The sequence below is a fragment of the Apium graveolens genome, chromosome 7 (assembly GCF_009905375.1).
Source record: "Apium graveolens cultivar Ventura chromosome 7, ASM990537v1, whole genome shotgun sequence".
NCBI classification, from domain to species: domain Eukaryota; kingdom Viridiplantae; phylum Streptophyta; class Magnoliopsida; order Apiales; family Apiaceae; genus Apium; species Apium graveolens.
In genome coordinates this window covers 262,961,049-262,979,580 of record NC_133653.1, presented here as the reverse complement: position 1 = coordinate 262,979,580, position 18,532 = coordinate 262,961,049, and the positions used below count along the sequence as shown (strand labels likewise).

Sequence of the window (18,532 nt, the reverse complement as noted above, 5' to 3'; positions counted from 1 at the left end):
GCACAAGTTATGGACAAATGTTATGTTGGAGTCTGTATATTCAAGGCCCATATTGGTGAGAGATATGAACTTGTAACCCTAGTTATGTTCTGGATACCTGTTTTAATTGTAGGCACAAACGGCCCATGGGCTTTGTACTACAGTGGAAAAATATACAATACAAGTATGCTTTCATATTTTCTGGGATGAATTATGAACATACTGTGATACCACTTTATCAACTGAGGTAATGCCTTGACCCCCTTTGTTTTTTTTCCTTGTTTTGCGTGTGTGTGTTCCATGATATAAAATTACATTATCATATATTACGGGTTGGTTTGTTTGTTTTTTGTTTGGTTGATAATTTAGTGCTGTTCTGTTCTCAGTATTAATATTAAGGGATGCATGTGGGATAAGGTTCGAATAATTTCTCTAAGCTAAGGGAGCGTTTAGATCATGATATTACAACCCGATTAACTGAAATGAGAATGAAATTTTAATATACTTTTGTATTGCAATCTCTTGTTAACCCGGTTAAAATCACATGATCCAAACGACACCTGTCATAGACCATCTCTTCTTTAGCACCTCAAAACCTTAAACCATTCGGTCATCTAAGTGAATTGGGAGCAGAGCTAAGGTTATGACAACTTGTTGAATTTTCTCCTTTGAAATAATGAATGAAACTAAAGAGAAAAAATCAACCTTTTCTTGATTTTTTGAAGTTCCCCTCCTAAATTAAACGGGTTAAATATCAAACTGGTCACTCAACTAAAGGTTATATATCAGTTTAATCATCAAACTTATCGGGGTATCGTTTGAATCACTCAAGTCATTATAAATATCGAAAATATAACTCAAAATATGTGTTTGAGAATTAAAAATTATTTTATGGAGTTCTATATATTTTTCTTGAATCCTATTACAATCAAATGAAAAATGTATGAATTCTAGTATTTTATATAATATAGTAAGATTTTTAAAAATTTATCTACTATTTATTTTTAATTTCGTAGTCATTTTCTTTATTTAAATAAAAATAATTAGTAGATAAAATTTTAAAAATCTCACAAAATTATCTAAAATATTATGAATTTATAACTTTTCATTCCGTTGTAATAAGATTAAAGAAAAATATTTAGAACTCCATAAAATAAATTTTAATTCCCGAGCACATATTTTGAGGTATCTATTTTATATTTATTTTGAGCCATATATTTAGATTTAGATCATAAAAGTGTTTGTTCTTGCATTAGCCATATATTTAGATGTCGTTCCTACATTTGTTGGTTATTTAGTGCTTCATTTGAAATTAAAATGCAATAAATTACCAAAATTTGACGTTTTATGGAGCATGAATCCTGGCCACCATGAACCAATATCCAAAGATTCTGCTGCTTGCTGCTATAGTTTTTTTGTGCTATGAACTTTAAATTTCATAAATCTCAACCAAAGTTTAATTTTCGATCTTGAGTTCTAAAGACAATATTATACAAGCAAGCGGTAACTAAATGTAAAATACTTAATTCAAAATCCAGAAAATGCTCGTAACATTACATTAAGGACCACGCACCAATGTGTTGCGTCGTGTTTAATCAACAACGTCTCTTCCCTAACAAACTGAACAATGACTTAACTACACTTGACAGTGCATACAAAAGACACGAGACTAGAACTACTAAAAGACAGAAGGGTGATACACCTGCATGGTGCACACTACATTTATTCAAATGACTAGAAACCAGCAATGAAGGCGACTTCATACGGGCCAGTTCCCAGAAATAAAGGTGCACATGATAGAATCCAAATGCAAGTAAGCCTGAAGGTGACAACCAAGAGGAGTCTCCGGTTGGCGTCACAGAGGAGCCTGGACTTATAACAGATCCATCAGTATTAATTTGAGATCCTACAATAGATGTAGCAGACAACATAACAAGAAGCAGAACAAGAGGAGTAAATAAACAAGTGGCCATGATGATAGTGTCTGATAATGTGAATTACAATTGTTTGTGTTGTTGCTCTTGCTACTTAACAATCTATATACTAGTTCCATCCTAAACATGTCTACTTCTCAGAAACACCCAGCTGAACCAGTCTGATGACTTGAGGTCAACTTCTGTTTAACTTCTTATGTATTAATTTCTTTTTAAGAACCATTTTGTGGGTTGGCTAATTGTAGTTAAAATTCAAAATAATTATTGAAGTATCAAGTACGGTAGAATTTTTCTAATATCATCTATAGTACTAATTTTTTAAATTGATTAAAAAGTTAGTTTCCAAGTCAGGAATAGTGTTACAGTTTAGGGACTAACCATCCATGGTCCTAGATTCCGGTGGATGCACGGATTTAAGTAGGGATCATGACGGTGAAATACTGGGTAACCCTTTTCAGGATTGGTTGAGGACCCGGACACATGGTTATTATATTGAAACCCTTAATCTGTATGACCAAGTCATCATGTTTATTTACATGAATCAGTCGTGCTAATTAGTAATCCAGTGCAAGCAAAATTAGGCATTGACTAGTTTAGAGTATATTTAGGTTCCTATTTTGGATGAAGAAGTGTTCAAGTGATGGCAAAAGTGCCTCTATTTACTCCAATACTAGCGCATTTCGAACAACTAGGCTCTTTTGGAATGCAACTTCTTTATCACGCAAAGATGATGCATGCTGAAATCCTAGTTGATATGTGCTCTGGTTGTCAATTTTCAGTGCAGTTTGTAATTTGAATACTGCTAGTTAACATTTTAAATTTTTGGATTATATTTCATGGATTTGAACCAAATTCCAATCAAATTCGGGATTCATTTTGAGGTGTCTAGCAATACTTTTCTGGTATAGAAATGCTAGAGTTTCCGGATTCGTTTCTACAACCGTTCCCATATGTTGAGTTGTTGCAATTTTATTCGCTATATTCCAAGATGGACCCCTCGTACATATATATGAATCCCATGAAAAAAAACACGTTATGTGTCATTTATGAATATTTTCGGGATTCATTTTGGGGTATGAGCATCACTCTTCTGATAGAGAAATGATAGAGAAATGCTGAAGTTCCCGAATTCTTCCCCAAAACCATTTTTAAATATTGAGTTGTTGCAATTTTATTAGCTAGTTTCCTATAATTGAGATGCATCCTTCTTGCATACATATGAATCCCACAAAAAACATTATGTGTCATTTGAAAATATTTTCCTGATATATTTTAGGGTATGTTACATTACTCATTGTGATATTATACTTGTATCTAGAGGCTAGACAGTAATGTATTTCCTGTTTTCTTGTCACCGGTTAAATAATTTGATTTTTCTTGGGTGATGGGTATAATGTTTAATAACAGAAGTGTTCGGAAGCTTTTTACAGAGATATAACTGCTTTTGCGAGTAAGCTCGCCTCTAACCGTTTCTTTATATCAATGTCTATGTTATCTGTTATCCATGCTTAATAACCTTTAAGCTAGAATTTAACTTCAGTTTACATCCATTTACCCTTATTGTTATGTACTTGTATTCATCATTCACTTGAATGCAGTAGAACAGAATATCCAGTTGTTCAAATTCTTTCTATTGTGCTTAAAACAATCTGGAATCTGTAGAAAGAAATTCGAGGAATCTTATTTCATATCATAAATGTCAAATATGAACTAAAAGAATCTCATCACTAGGAAACTAAAAAAAAGATACTAAATGGCTGTTAAATAGGAATTAAAACTGGGAGGTACTGGGATGTCTACAGTCCCTTCCAGCATCAGCAAAACCTTCTTCATGGATGGGCGAAGCGACGGTTCATCTAATATGCACCACAGGCCTACTCTCACCATTCTTTCAAATTTTATCATATTAGTCCCTCTATCAGTAACTAACTTAGCAAGCTCATTATTCTGAAAACATTGATACACCCATTCTTCGAGAACAGCTTCCTCCTCTGACAGCCTGAAATCGACACTTTTTCTGCAACATATGATCTCTAAAAGCATGATCCCGAAACTATAAACATCTACCTTAACTGTAACTGCCTTCTTTTGGTGCCATTCAGGTGCAACGTAACCCCTTGTACCTCGTAGCCCTGTATACGTATTTGATTGGTCTGCCTTTAGGAGCTTTGCTAATCCAAAGTCTGCAATTTTGGCAGACCTGTATTCATCTATTAGTACATTTTGAGGCTTTATGTCACAATGGATGATTTGGGTTTCACACTCTTCGTGCAGATAGAGGATTCCTCTTGCAATGTCAAGCGCAATTTTAATTCTTTCATCCCATCTTGGTGGGTCTTCGGGATCAAAAAGAACGTCTGCAAGGGATCCATTGACCATATACTCGTATACGAGAAGCTTTTTTGGTCCATCATGACTATAACCGAGAAGCCGGACAAGGTTACGATGATGAGTTTTACCTATGACTTTCACCTCATTGTGGAACTCTTTTTCTCCTTCTTCTAAAGTTTTCTCTAATCTTTTCACAGCTACTACTTTATTGTTGAATTCTAATGTCCCTTTGTAGATTGTCCCGGATGCTCCTCTTCCTATCTCTTCCTGAAAACCATTTGTCAATTTCTCTAATTCTGCATAAGTAAATGAACGCGGAGCAATATCCTCCATTAGTTGAATGCTTCCCTTTGCCAAAATCTTTTTATAAGCCCATACTTGTTTTCTATGTGCAACAAATCCAAAAATCATAACGACCATGAAGGCCAAGGCAACAAGTGAAACACTAATGAGAAGAATACGCAGTTGACGCTCTTTCTTTTTCTCATTTTCAGAATCAATCGGAGCTTCATTTTCGGGTGTTGAGGGAGCCCATTTGATGTAGGCAATATTAGATTCACTCAATGACCTTCTTCCATATCTCAATGGAAGCCTTTGTTTTTTGCAGTCGCCGTCTTTATAAAAGGCTGCTTCACAGTTGCAGTCCTGCAAACAAGCTGATTTACATTCTTCTGTACTTACCACTTTGAGAACAGAATAAGGATCATCTTCCCAAAAAATATTCTCCAATGATCGCATGCTATATTGGATTCTCCGCTCATTGTTCTGGCATCTATAGTTAGTATAATTCCTCTGACAGCCCGCAGTCCAGTTGCCAGAGCTAACATGATTGAATCCAGGTGCACATTCACATTTTGGCTCATTATCATAGAATGTACAGTAACTGTTCAGGCCACAAATTCCTTTGGGTTCACAGCGGTCTACGGAAGATTGCCATACAACTGATGAGCTGTTGCCTCTTCTATCGACAGTAAAAGAATACAGTCGAAGAATACCATCAGGATCAATTTTCATGAGGTAAATTCTCTGTTTCTCGGGAAAAGCATCAGTTAGATTCATTACAATGGTGGCTGAATTATTAAGCAAATAAAGATGCCCATCAGGATCAAGATTCAGTGTCACATTTACCCCACCTACTCCATAAGTGTCAGTTTTCCAGTAAGCATGCTCTGAATTACTGGTAGCATCCACCGGATACTGCACAAGATTTGAATCACTCTGCATTATAAGTCTGAATATTCCTTTAGAATAATCAGAATTCGACATGCTAGAAATTAATTCTTGACCCTTTGAAAGAATCTGACCAGGTAAAATTGCGTCAGTCGGGTGATCAAAACTCTGCCATATCATCGTTTGGTTGGAATCATAGAGCACGAAGTTGCCAGAGTCTAGCATGGAAGCAGAAGAAATAGATTGATCAGCTGTGACAACATCTGTAATTGAGTCTTGAGATTGTTGTTGGAGGATGAGCCTCCCCTCTGTTGTCAAATGCAAGGTTGCATCATCAGAAACAGGAGGATCATCTCGGTTGGCTGTCCAAACAACGGTTTTATTCACAGCAAGTCCAGCGAAAAAAATTCCAACACGGTAGTGGTTATCGCCTTGTGGATAGAATCCAAAGGCAAATAAACCTGAAGGTGACAGCCAAGACGAGTTTCCAGTTGGCGTTAGAGAGGAGCCTTGGCCTATTCTACTAGCTGCTTTTGGTTGAGCTGTTACAAAATATATAGCAGACAGCAGAACAAGAAGGCTAAGGAGAGAGTTAGTCATGAATATGTTTTATTGTTTGATATAAAAGCGCCAGTCTCTGGTCTCAGAAAAACGCAAATGTGGACTAGAACACTAGATTTGAAGGTCAACTTAAATTTTTCTAAAAATCAAGAAATCATATCTGATGATGACAAGACTAATGAGAAATGTACTGAAGTTGTCGCGTTCATCATCTGGAGGCAAAAATTGCCTCTTTCGACTCGGTGACTTTCTACCGACATCTTCAGAGGTCCTTAACAAAACAAAAGTGTAACTAGACCGATGACTTGAACAGGTCATAGGAATGCAACTTCTTTACGTATTGTTTACATAGGATCTTTTTGTTGTTGTTGAAATGGTCCAAATGCACAAGTTTAGTTATATGTTACCATGAAAATGGGGCATCTAGATGCTTCAGTCTCATCTTACAAAAAGCAAAGAAAAACTAGTATCAACTAGCTCAGTATCTTAATTTATAATCCCAGCGAGCTTGTGTGTTTAGTAATTATTGACTGTAATACGAGTTGAGGTTATAATGATATCGATGCACAAGGGAAGAGCAAAAAAAAAAGAAAAAAAAGGAAGTATGGTTTTTTTTTTATGTTGATGAAGTTAGAGCATGAAGAACATAACAGTAGTGTCACAGTATCTTATTCAAACTATCTTTCCCAGTATTATGTGAAATTGTACAGAAGAGTATAATCTCAAAGGAAATAATAGATACTAAATGGCTGTTAAATATGTACGGAGAACAGGAGGTGCTGGGATGTCAACGGTGCCTTCTAGCATCAAAAGAACCTTCTTCATGGATGGGCGAATTGATGGTTCATCCAAAACGCACCAGAGGCCAACTCTCACCATTCTTTCAAATGTTATCATATCAATTTCCTCACCAGTTACTGTTGGAAAATATGGGTATAAGTCCCATATTGGTAAGTCATATTTTTGAGCATTATGACTAAAAGATGTGTGAGATATGATGATATTCTCTTAATAATGGAAATTATTATTTTCCATTAGAATTTGGCTCAAATATTATGGCATAAATTAATTTGATTTTGTTTCAGATTAATTGATATGGTGTATGTCTTGATATATTCAATCTGATTCTGTTTCAGATTATTTATGGAATAGAGTAGCTTGCAAGTATTACACCGATTCCATAATTAATGATATTTAATTATGGAAAAGAGTAGCGCACAAGTCTATCTACACCTATATAAACACCTCTAAGGCGTTAGGGTTAGACACACCAAAAATATATTCGTCTCTAAACACAAATCTCTCTCTCTCGGTGATAGTTTCGTGCCCGTTCAAGCTCGCTGAAGGTGCTCGTTATCCGTAACGCCGCCGCTACCTCGTTTTATCCTGGGAGGCTATCGACTCGCACATACGGTGAGAGGCGAAATAGCTTTAAGGAGACAGTTTCAACTGGACTCGAGGATCTCTCTTCTGTTTATATCTTTTCTTCCTCCGTTTGATTTCGTTTACTCACGCACACACTTGTTTGATTATTTGTATTAATCGCAGATTGTTTTCACAATCTTAAAGCTATTTATTTTATATACATCTGTGACTGATACATCTGTATCTGCTTGTTTTGTTGAGTAACAGATCGATGGAGAACCAAACTGTGAACGATTCGATGAACATGACGGCTGATCCCAACGCACAGATCACTGGATCTGATGGGGTTCACCAGCAGCCGATTAACCCTAACGCACGGATCGTACGATCTGATGGGGGTCAAACGCCTGTTGGACATGTGCCTTCGGGACATGTGCCTTCGGGACATGTGCCTGTGGGACACACTGTCATTGGACAGTTTAGTGTTCCTCTTGGACAGATATCGGCAGGATTCACTCCTCCGATCATACCTGCGGTGCCTACTGGTGTGCATACACCTGTAGTACAGACGCACGTACCATCTGTTCCACCCGTGGTGCCTGCTGCACCTGTTATGCCAACTGTGCCTGCTGCACATGCTGAAAAACCTGAGAAGTTCAACGGAACGAACTTCAAACGTTGGCAACAAAAGATGCACTTTTATCTGACCACGTTGCATATGGATCGCTTCCTTAAGGAAGAACCACCGTTGCTCACTGCTGAGAGTAACATGCAGACTGTGTATGCTGCTGATGCTTGGAAGCACTCCGACTACATCTGTCGGAACTATGTGTTAAATTGTTTGTCTGACTCGTTGTATAACGTATACAGCGCAAAGCCAACAGCTAAGGTCTTATGGGAGTCACTTGACCATAAGTATAAAACCGAGGACGCTGGGGCAAAGAAGTGGATTGTTGGCCGCTTTCTTGATTATAAGATGGCAGACTCTAAGACGGTGGTCAGTCAGGTGCAGGAACTGCAGGTGATCATTCATGACATTCATGCTGAGGGAATGGTCATAAGTGAGTCTTTCCAAGTTGCTGCTGTTATTGAAAAGCTTCCACTTGGATGGAAAGATTTCAAGAACTACCTTAAGCACAAGCGAAAGGAGATGTCTATGGAGGATCTTATTGTTAGACTTCGTATTGAAGAAGACAACAGAGGGTCCGAGAAGAAAGTTAACGTTGCCACTGAGAAGGCAAACATGGTGGAGCATGCTCAAAGCTCCAAGCCCAAGAAGGCTAATTCTGGTAAAGGGGCAAAGCTGGCACCCAAGGGAGGGATTTCGAAGTCGAAATTTCAAGGGAAGTGCTACAACTGTGATAAAGTTGGTCATAGGTCTTCTGACTGCAAGAAGCCCAAGAAGCCCAACAAGAAGAAAGAAGCAAACATGGTAGAGAATATCTCCAAGGAGATGGGTGACATAGACCTCTGTGCTACGGTCTCTGAAGTGAACCTGGTCGGTTCTAATCCACGTGAATGGTGGATTGATACTGGTGCTACTAGGCATGTTTGCTCAGACAAGGCGGTTTTCTCTAGCCTCAAAGCTTCCGATGCTGGTGAGAAACTCTACATGGGGAATTCAGCAACTTCTACCATTGAGGGTGAAGGCATGGTGATCCTGAAGATGACCTCTGGGAAGAATCTGACTTTGAAGAATGTACTTTATGTGCCTGATATTCGCAAGAACCTTGTGTCTGGTTCTCTGTTGAATAAGCATGGCTTTCGCATTGTAATAGAGTCAGATAAAGTTATTTTGTCTAAGAGTGGTATGTTTGTAGGCAAGGGTTATTTAACTGATGGGCTTTTTAAGCTCAATGTAATGTCCGTTAAGGACGATAATGAAATGAAGAATTCTTCTGCTTACTTGCTTGAGTCTCCTAATTTATGGCATGCTAGATTAGGACATGTAAATTATGACACTTTACGACGTTTAAGTGCAAAAGAATACATACCTAAACTTACTATCGATCCAAAACATAAGTGTGAGACTTGTGTTGAGGCAAAATTAACGAGATCATCATTTAAACGTGTGGAAAGGAACACCAAAGTGCTAGACCTAATACATAGCGACATATGTGATTTAAAATTCGCTCCAACAAGAGGAGGAAACAAGTATTTTATTACATTCATTGATGATTGTACAAAATACTGCTATGTATATTTGTTGAAAAGCAAAGACGAAGCTATAGATAAATTTAAAATCTATAAGGAAGAAGTTGAGACACAACAAACTGAGAAAATCAAAACGATACGAAGTGATCGTGGAGGTGAATATGTTGAACCGTTTGGGGAATTCTGTTCACAACATGGTATAATCCATGAGGTCACTGCACCATACTCCCCTCAGTCAAATGGTGTGGCTGAAAGGAAGAATCGCACTCTGAAAGAGATGATGAATGCGATGTTGTTAAGCTCTGGGCTCCCACAATCGATGTGGGGAGAAGCCATCTTAAGCGCAAATAATATTTTAAATATTACGATGCGCAAGAATAAGGATGTAAGTCCTTATGAAATGTGGAAGAAAAAGAAACCAAGTTACCAACACCTGAAAGTGTGGGGGTGCCTTGCAAAGGTACTGATCCCTACACCGAAGAAGGTGAAGATAGGTCCTAAGACTGTGAATTGTGTCTTCATCGGATATCCTCCACACAGCACTGCATATCGGTTTCTTGTTCATGAATCCAAGATTCCTGATATTCAAAAGAATACCATTATGGAATCAAGAAATGCCTCATTTTTTGAGACGATGTTTCCCTGTAATCCAGGAAACCAACAACCTACGACGTCTAAACGATCTCATGAGTCTGTAGATGACGATAATGAGAGTGACGAAAGTGAAGACGAAAATGTGGGGGTAGTGAGAAGGAGCAAAAGACAACGAACGGAGAAATCCTATGGGTCTGATTTTATGACCTATTTGCTCGAAGAAGGTGACCCAAAAACTTATAAGGAGGCGGTTACCTCACCTGATGGACCTATGTGGAAAGAGGCCATCAAGAATGAAGTTGATTCAATTATGCAAAATCATACTTGGGAATTAGTGGACTTGCCAACTGGTTGCAAACCATTAGGTAGCAAGTGGGTTTTCAAGAAGAAGTTGAAAACTGATGGCACTATTGATAAGTATAAGGCCAGACTTGTAATTAAAGGATACAAGCAACAAAAAGGCCTTGATTACTTTGATACATATTCTCCTGTAACGAGAATAACGTCCATAAGGATGATGTTTGCTATTGCTGCAATGCGTAATCTAACTGTACATCAAATGGATGTGAAAACAGCTTTCCTAAATGGAGACATAGATGAAGAAATCTATATGGAACAACCTGAAGGGTTTGTTGTCCCAGGACAAGAAAGGAAAGTGTGTAGATTGGTGAAATCATTGTATGGTTTGAAACAAGCGCCTATGAAATGGCATGAAAAATTTGATGAGGTCGTGCTGGCCAATGGTTTTAAAATCAATGAATGTGATAGCTGTGCCTATTACAAGGATAACGAGAACAGCTATGTCAAGGAGAATGACAATGGCTATGTCATGATGACACTATATGTAGATGATCTACTTATTGCTGGAAGCAATGATAAAGTTATCAAATCTACAAAGGACATGTTGAAATCAAGGTTCGACATGAAAGATATGGGACTAGCAAATGTAATTCTGGGAATTCAAATTTCTAGAACATCAGAGGGTCTCGCATTAAGTCAACCATATTATGTTGACAAGATCCTTGAGAAGTTTCTTAAGGATGACTTTGAGAAAGCTAGGACACCTGTAGATATGACTTTGCACCTATCCAAGAACAAAGGTGTAGCTGTTTCCCAATTGGAATACTCGAGGATAATTGGTAGTCTGATGTACCTCATGAGTTGTACAAGACCAGACATTGCATACTCAATTAGCAAGTTGAGTAGGTTTACGAGTAATCCGGGAGCTGATCACTGGAAAGCGATTATAAGGGTACTAAGGTACTTGAGGGGAACTCGAGACTATGGACTGCACTATGGCAGATACCCAGCAGTATTAGAAGGATATACTGACGCAAATTGGATATCTAGCAAGAAAGCACTTAAATCTACGAGTGGCTATGTGTTTACATTAGCTGGAGCGGCAATATCATGGAAATCCTCAAAACAAACGGTGATAACTCATTCCACGATGGAAGCTGAGTTTGTGGCACTAGATAAATGCGCCGAAGAGGCTGAATATCTACGTCAGTTTCTGGAGGATATTCCAAGATGGCCAAAGCCTGTAACTGCAATAGGGATTCACTGTGATAGTCAATCCGCTATTGGCAGAGCACAGAGCACGATGTATAATGGAAAGTCTCGTCATATACGACGACGACACAGTTCCATTAGACAATTGATCTCAACCGGAATTATCACTATTGACTATATACCGTCAAAGGATAATATCGCGGATCCACTAACCAAAGGGTTATCAAGAGAAGTGGTTGAGAAATCATCGAGAGGGATGGGCCTTAAGCCTATTGCTTAACGGCATCATGGTGGACACCCAACCATTGCTGACTGGAGATCCCAAGAACTTGGTTCAATGGGACAACTAAATCATGATGACCAAATCACTGTGGGGGTAACCCCTGGCCTGTTCCTATGATGAGGAAACAGTGAGACCCGTAAGGTACGAGGTTAAGCTTTGAGCCTTTAATGATCTTTGATGAATACGTGGAGCTCAGGAGTGAACGCATGGAATTCAGTTGAGTAAACGCGGGTTACTCTATAAGATAAAGATCACCTATGTGGGAGAGAAGTGGGGCCGCTTCAAAGGAGAATTGCGAGGCACAATTCTTTAGAAACTTCTGCAGAACCAGGACGATGTTCCATGGCCAAAATGGACATACTCATGAGAGCTGAACGAGTCAGAAACGATATAGTGATAAGTATATCATCGTTTACATAAACGGTCGAACAGTTCAAGGACAAGCACGTCTACTGTCTACCAGTAAAGTCGGTATGCTTACTCGAGCGAAGGTTCAAGGAGCATTCTCTACCTATCGTATGCTATATCTGATCGAAGAAACTATCACCAAGTCAAACTCCGTGTCTGTCTGTCTGTCTGTCTGGTGTGTGCTACTAAGATTACCAATCTCACCCATGTGGGGATTGTTGGAAAATATGGGTATAAGTCCCATATTGGTAAGTCATATTTTTGAGCATTATGACTAAAAGATGTGTGAGATATGATGATATTCTCTTAATAATGGAAATTATTATTTTCCATTAGAATTTGGCTCAAATATTATGGCATAAATTAATTTGATTTTGTTTCAGATTAATTGATATGGTGTATGTCTTGATATATTCAATCTGATTCTGTTTCAGATTATTTATGGAATAGAGTAGCTTGCAAGTATTACACCGATTCCATAATTAATGATATTTAATTATGGAAAAGAGTAGCGCACAAGTCTATCTACACCTATATAAACACCTCTAAGGCGTTAGGGTTAGACACACCAAAAACATATTCGTCTCTAAACACAAATCTCTCTCTCTCGGTGATAGTTTCGTGCCCGTTCAAGCTCGCTGAAGGTGCTCGTTATCCGTAACGCCGCCGCTACCTCGTTTTATCCTGGGAGGCTATCGACTCGCACATACGGTGAGAGGCGAAATAGCTTTAAGGAGACAGTTTCAACTGGACTCGAGGATCTCTCTTCTGTTTATATCTTTTCTTCCTCCGTTTGATTTCGTTTACTCACGCACACACTTGTTTGATTATTTGTATTAATCGCAGATTGTTTTCACAGTTACTAGTTTCGCAAGTTCATTATTCTCAAAACATTGATAGACCCAATCTTCAAGAACAGCTTCCTCCTCTGACAGGTCGAGAACGATATTTTTTCTACAACATAGGATCTCTAAAAGCATGATCCCAAAACTATAAACATCTACCTTAGCTGTAACTGCCATCTTTCTGTGCCATTCAGGCGCAACATAACCCCTCGTACCTCTTATCCCTGTATTTGTATTTGTCTGGTCTGCCTGTAGGAGTTTTGCCAATCCAAAGTCTGAAATTTTTGCTGACATGTATTCATCAATCAGTATGTTTTGAGGCTTTATGTCGCAATGAATAATCTGGGTTGCACATTCTTCGTGCAGATAAAGGATACCTCTTGCAATTTCTAGGGCAATTCTAATTCTTTCATCCCATCTAGGAGGGTGTTGGGCATCAAAAAGAATATTTGCAAGTGATCCATTAACCATGTATTCATAAACCAAAAGCTTTTGTGGTCCATCATTGCAGTAGCCAAGAAGCCTGACAAGGTTACGATGATGGGTTCTTCCTATGACTTTCATCTCGTTCTGGAACTCTTTCTCTCCTTCTTCTAACATGTTCACTAATCTTTTGACAGCTACCACTTGATTGGTTAAGTTTAATGTCCCTCTGTAAACTGTCCCGGATGAGCCTCTTCCAATCTCTTCATGAAAACCATTTGTCACTTTCTCTAATTCTGCAAAAGTAAATGATCTCGGAGCAATATCTTCCATCAGTTCAAAATTTCCATTTACCAAAATCTTTTTGAATTTCCATGAACGATTATATGCAAACAATCCAAAAATCACAAGGACCATAAAGGCAAAGGCAACAAGGGAAACAATAATGAGAAGCATACGTAAGTGACCCTCACTCTTTTTCTCAGTTTTACGATCAGCTGGAGCTTCTATTTCTGGGGTTGAGGAAGCCCACTTGATATAGGCAATATTAGATTCAGTCAATGACTTTCTTCCATATTCCAGTGGAAGCCTTTGTTTTCTGCACTCTCCATCTGTAAACATAGCTGCTTGGCAGTTGCAATCCTCCAAACAAGCCGTTTCACATTCGTCTTTAAGTTTTACTTCTAAAACAGAATAAGGATCACTTTTCCACCAAGTATTTTCCATTTGTGTTATGTTATATATGTTCCTTGGCTCCAGGTCCTTGCAACTATCAGCAGTATTAACCCGCTCATGACAGCCTGCAGTCCAGTTGCTAGGACTAACATAATCAAATCCGGGTGGACATTCACATTTAGGTTCATTATTATTGAGAATGCAATATCCGTTCAGACCACATAATCCTTTGGGATCACATTTGTCACCCGAAGATATCCATACAATTGACGACTTGTTGCCTCTTTTATCCAAACCAAATGAATACAGTCTCAAGATACCATCAAAATCTATTTTCATGAGGTAAAGTTTCCGCGTCTCAGAAAACCCGCTGGTTAGATTTAGTAGAATGGCAACTGAATTATTAAGCAAATAAAGATGCCCGTCAGGATCAAGATTCAGTGTCACATTTATCCCACCTTTTTCATAAGTGTCAGTTGACCAGTAAGAATTCTGGGGAGAATCTGTAGTCTGCACCGGGTACTGCACTAGGTTTGAATCACTCTGCATTTTAAGTCTGAATATTCCTGTGGAATAATCAGAATTCGACATGCTAGAAAATAATTCTTGATCCTTTGAAAGAATCTGACCAGGTAAGATGGTGTCAGTTGGGTGATCAAAACTCTGCCATATCTTTTCTTGGTTAGAACCATAGAGCACGAAATTTCCAGTGTCTAGCATGGAAGCAGAAGAAATAGATAGGTCGGTTGTAACAACATCTGTCGTTGAATCTTGAGATTGTTGTTGAAGGATGAGCCTCCCATCTTCATTTAAACGCAAGGTAACATCGTCTGAGACAGGAGGATTATCTCGGTTGGCTGTCCAAACTACTGTTTTATTAAAAGCAAGACCATTGAAAAAAATTCCAAGACCAAAGCGGTTATGGCCTTGCGGATAGAATCCAAAGGCGAATAAGCCTGAAGGTGACAACCAAGACGAGTTCCCGGTTGGTGTTAGAGAGGAGCCTTGGCTTATAATATTGGTTGCATTTTGTTGAGCTGTTACAAAATATGTAGCAGACAGCAGAACAAGAAGCCTGAAGCTAAAGTTTTCCATGAAGTTGTTTATTTTGTTAGTCTGGTTTTCTTACTGGATTAGCTCTGGTCTCCTTATATATTTGCAACTGTGGATCCGACTGGTAGACTTGAAGGTTAACGTATTATATTTTTTTATCAGAATGAGCAATATAAAGAAAGCAAATCAAAGCTTCCAGCCTGCTATTGAAAGGAACAACAAAAAGAACCCTACTTCTTTGGTATAAATGTTTTTAGTGTGACTAAGTCGTCCCAATTTAAAATAATAATAGATAAAGTGATAATTTAGTTAAAATAATATTTTTTCCTGTTACCAACATAATAAATACAGTATATTTTTACCCCGTTAAAATAATAAACTCGCTAAAATAATAATTTTTTGGTCTCGACCCTATTATTTTAAAGTGATTTTTTCGATTTTCAAAATTAAAAACTGAAAACCATCTAACATACTGTTCAAGTTTGATTTTAATTTCGGTTTCAATTTTAAATATCTTGGTTTGATTAAAGTTAGTACGTCTCCGATACTAAAACCGTCACAATAACACTAACAAATCGAGTATTACTAAAATTTAAAAAAATAGCTGAAAAATACGCAGAAACGGAACATTCAAACATCGGAACATTCAAACATCCTAGCCATTTTTGATGTGCGACTACATTTTTTTGTCAAATTTAAAGCTAATTTCACTGATAAAATGAAAGATACTCAATAATAGCAAATCCCCGACTGATCATACAAACAAGCTAAAAATATATATACGAGTTAAATAATTAGTTGTTTTACTTAACTAAATGAATATAATTATTTTAGAAATTTAAAATAAAGATAATGATTTTCTGAGCAATTCAACGCAATTCTTCAAAATCAAGACCTTCACAGTTAATTTTCACATTAATTTCATGAACAATCCAATATTCTCACTGCTCAGTTGACCTCATATATGAATAAATATTTTTTTATAAAAAGTGTGCACATAAGATTTCAACTTCTGTTGATATTATCCCAGATCTCCCCCTATATCCTAATTCCTAACTATATGGAAATGTGTATAGTTTATCGTTTCTGCCGTTTTTGGATGTGTCGATTACATTACTCCCTTCATCCCTATTTTAGTTATCATATTTAAATTTGTGTCCGTCAAATGGATTTAAATTTGACCGAAATTTCTTAATAATTGATAAATTGAACAAAATAAAAACATTACATTACCAGAAGGCAGATTTAATCTACTTTAATATATAATTTTAAGTTTTTTAAAATAATATAAGAGTAATGTGTAATTTTTGGTCAAATATTAATCAATTTGACTTCTATAAAAGGAAATATGACAACTAAAATGGGATGGAGGGAGTAGTTATTAATAATCTTTATTAAAAACTGAAACTTCTTTTAGATAATACTTCACCTTATTTTAATTTCACCATATTTTGCTTCACCCTAAATTTCTACTTAACATAAAATTTTATATTACTTTCAGCGAAATAATAAAATTATTGAAATACTATTAAAATCATGATATTTATATTTTACGTAGATTTCTATATTTTCTACTGATATAATAAACTGTTCGAATCATATTATAATTACAATAATTTTAAATTTCGTAGCACTCTATATTATTTTTAATGATATGGTACTTGTTTACAACTCTAAATTCCGATTTCATGTAGAATTCTTGCAATATTTACTTGTAAAATATATGAAATTTGTAATATTACCATTAAAATAATTATAATATATATAATTTAATTAGCAAAATAATTTGTTTTTACAATATTTTACGTAATATATAACTTGTATATGCACTTAGGACTCCAGTAAAATTTGGATTCCATAAAACAATGTTATCTGCAGAATATTATAATACAGAGGATGTACTGTGACTCTACGAGTGACACTTCCTTGCTTTTGTGTGGCCGGCTCAGAAATATCAACACCATTGACTTAGAGATGCGACTTTGAAGGAGGTTCCTCTTAGTCCGTTTCAATTTATTTGTCTTGTTTGATTTTTTACGATCAAATTAACCTAATTTTGACTGAAAATTGCACATATTATATAATCAAAAATATTTATAATTAGAAAGTATATTCAATCTACTTAAATATGTATTTTTCAGTTTTTTAAAATAACGAAATAATAAGTTTATATTTATGATCAAAATTGAGTCAATTTGAACATCAAAAATCAAACAAGATATATAAATTGAGACGGAAGGAGTATTAATAAATAATGTCAAGAAACTAAAGCCTGTACGTAACATATGTTAAATTAAAACCTCTAATGTGACGTTTTTTACTTTGTTGAAAATTGAAATGGTCCCTGGTTTTCCTAAAAAACAATGTTTTCTATTATTAATAGAAGCGAAGAATTTTTGAAAAATAATAAGCATGTTGAATAATATTATTTACATCAAATTGACCGTTATTGATGTGTTATTTTATATCTAACCGTAGCGTACAATGTCTATTATTACTATAAAGTGGCAAGTGCAGGTTTTATTTACAAGGAGACAAGTTTTATCTTTTTTTTATATCGTAGATAACCAGCAGACTCAATTAATCAAGACAGTTTCAAGAGAAAAACGACTGTGTGAAGAATATTTAACTAACTAATAACTATAACTAAATTAACACTACTTAACAAGACATTAAATAAGGAATATTAAAATTTAGGGCAATCAGATCCACCATACTTACATAATAATTGGCATCTAAGCTAAAACAATAAATGTGATACATAACTAAAGTATGTTAATCTCCCCCGAGCATTAACACTCTCGAAATCTTACACAATTTATCACTTCTACTAGTAATTTAATTAGTTAGGTAATTAGAGCAACTGTTAATCTCTACCGAGCATTAACGCTCTTAGAAATTCAATGATTCTCTCGCTCTCACTTTCAATTCTGCTAATTGTATATGTGCATCTAGTCAGTAAAATCTCCCGATCTATTATCCTTATTGCATATAATTAATTAATGATATCGGCCGATTATATAAATTAATAATAAAAATTAGAGCAAATCATAATCAATTAAATTACTATCAAAATCATGCTCGTATTATCATGCAAACATGGCTTCCGCTTTATGCCCTAGAAACGACTACTCACTAATGATTAAACAAGTAAGACAACTAAGACAATAAAGAAACATAATTAAACTAATAAGAACACGTAAGAAAATCACATAAGAAAACCTGTAATATTCAATTTTGTCACC

The 18,532-nt window shown here is 36.4% G+C and overlaps 2 protein-coding genes across 2 annotated transcripts; both read right to left on the bottom strand.

The window, feature by feature from the left end:
- Window positions 1–3,574: 3,574 nt before the first annotated feature.
- On the bottom strand, window positions 3,575–6,031 carry LOC141670717 (G-type lectin S-receptor-like serine/threonine-protein kinase LECRK3). Its single transcript, XM_074476699.1, has one exon. The coding sequence runs from the start codon at window positions 6,012–6,014 to the stop codon at window positions 3,663–3,665; it is 2,352 nt and encodes a 783-aa protein (XP_074332800.1). The 5' UTR covers window positions 6,015–6,031; the 3' UTR covers window positions 3,575–3,662.
- A 507-nt stretch (window positions 6,032–6,538) lies between these two features.
- On the bottom strand, window positions 6,539–15,418 carry LOC141670810 (G-type lectin S-receptor-like serine/threonine-protein kinase LECRK3). Its single transcript, XM_074476816.1, has 3 exons — window positions 13,155–15,418; window position 7,708; window positions 6,539–6,892 (listed from the first exon to the last, which is right to left on the bottom strand). The coding sequence occupies exons 1-3, from the start codon at window positions 15,327–15,329 to the stop codon at window positions 6,717–6,719; spliced, it is 2,352 nt and encodes a 783-aa protein (XP_074332917.1). The 5' UTR covers window positions 15,330–15,418; the 3' UTR covers window positions 6,539–6,716.
- Window positions 15,419–18,532: the final 3,114 nt, after the last annotated feature.

What these genes read in the sequence shown, in the direction of transcription:
- LOC141670717 (XM_074476699.1), bottom strand. Translation starts at nt 6,014, where the DNA reads ATGACTAACTCTCTCCTTAGCCTTCTTGTTCTGCTGTCTGCTATATAT.
- LOC141670810 (XM_074476816.1), bottom strand. Translation starts at nt 15,329, where the DNA reads ATGGAAAACTTTAGCTTCAGGCTTCTTGTTCTGCTGTCTGCTACATAT.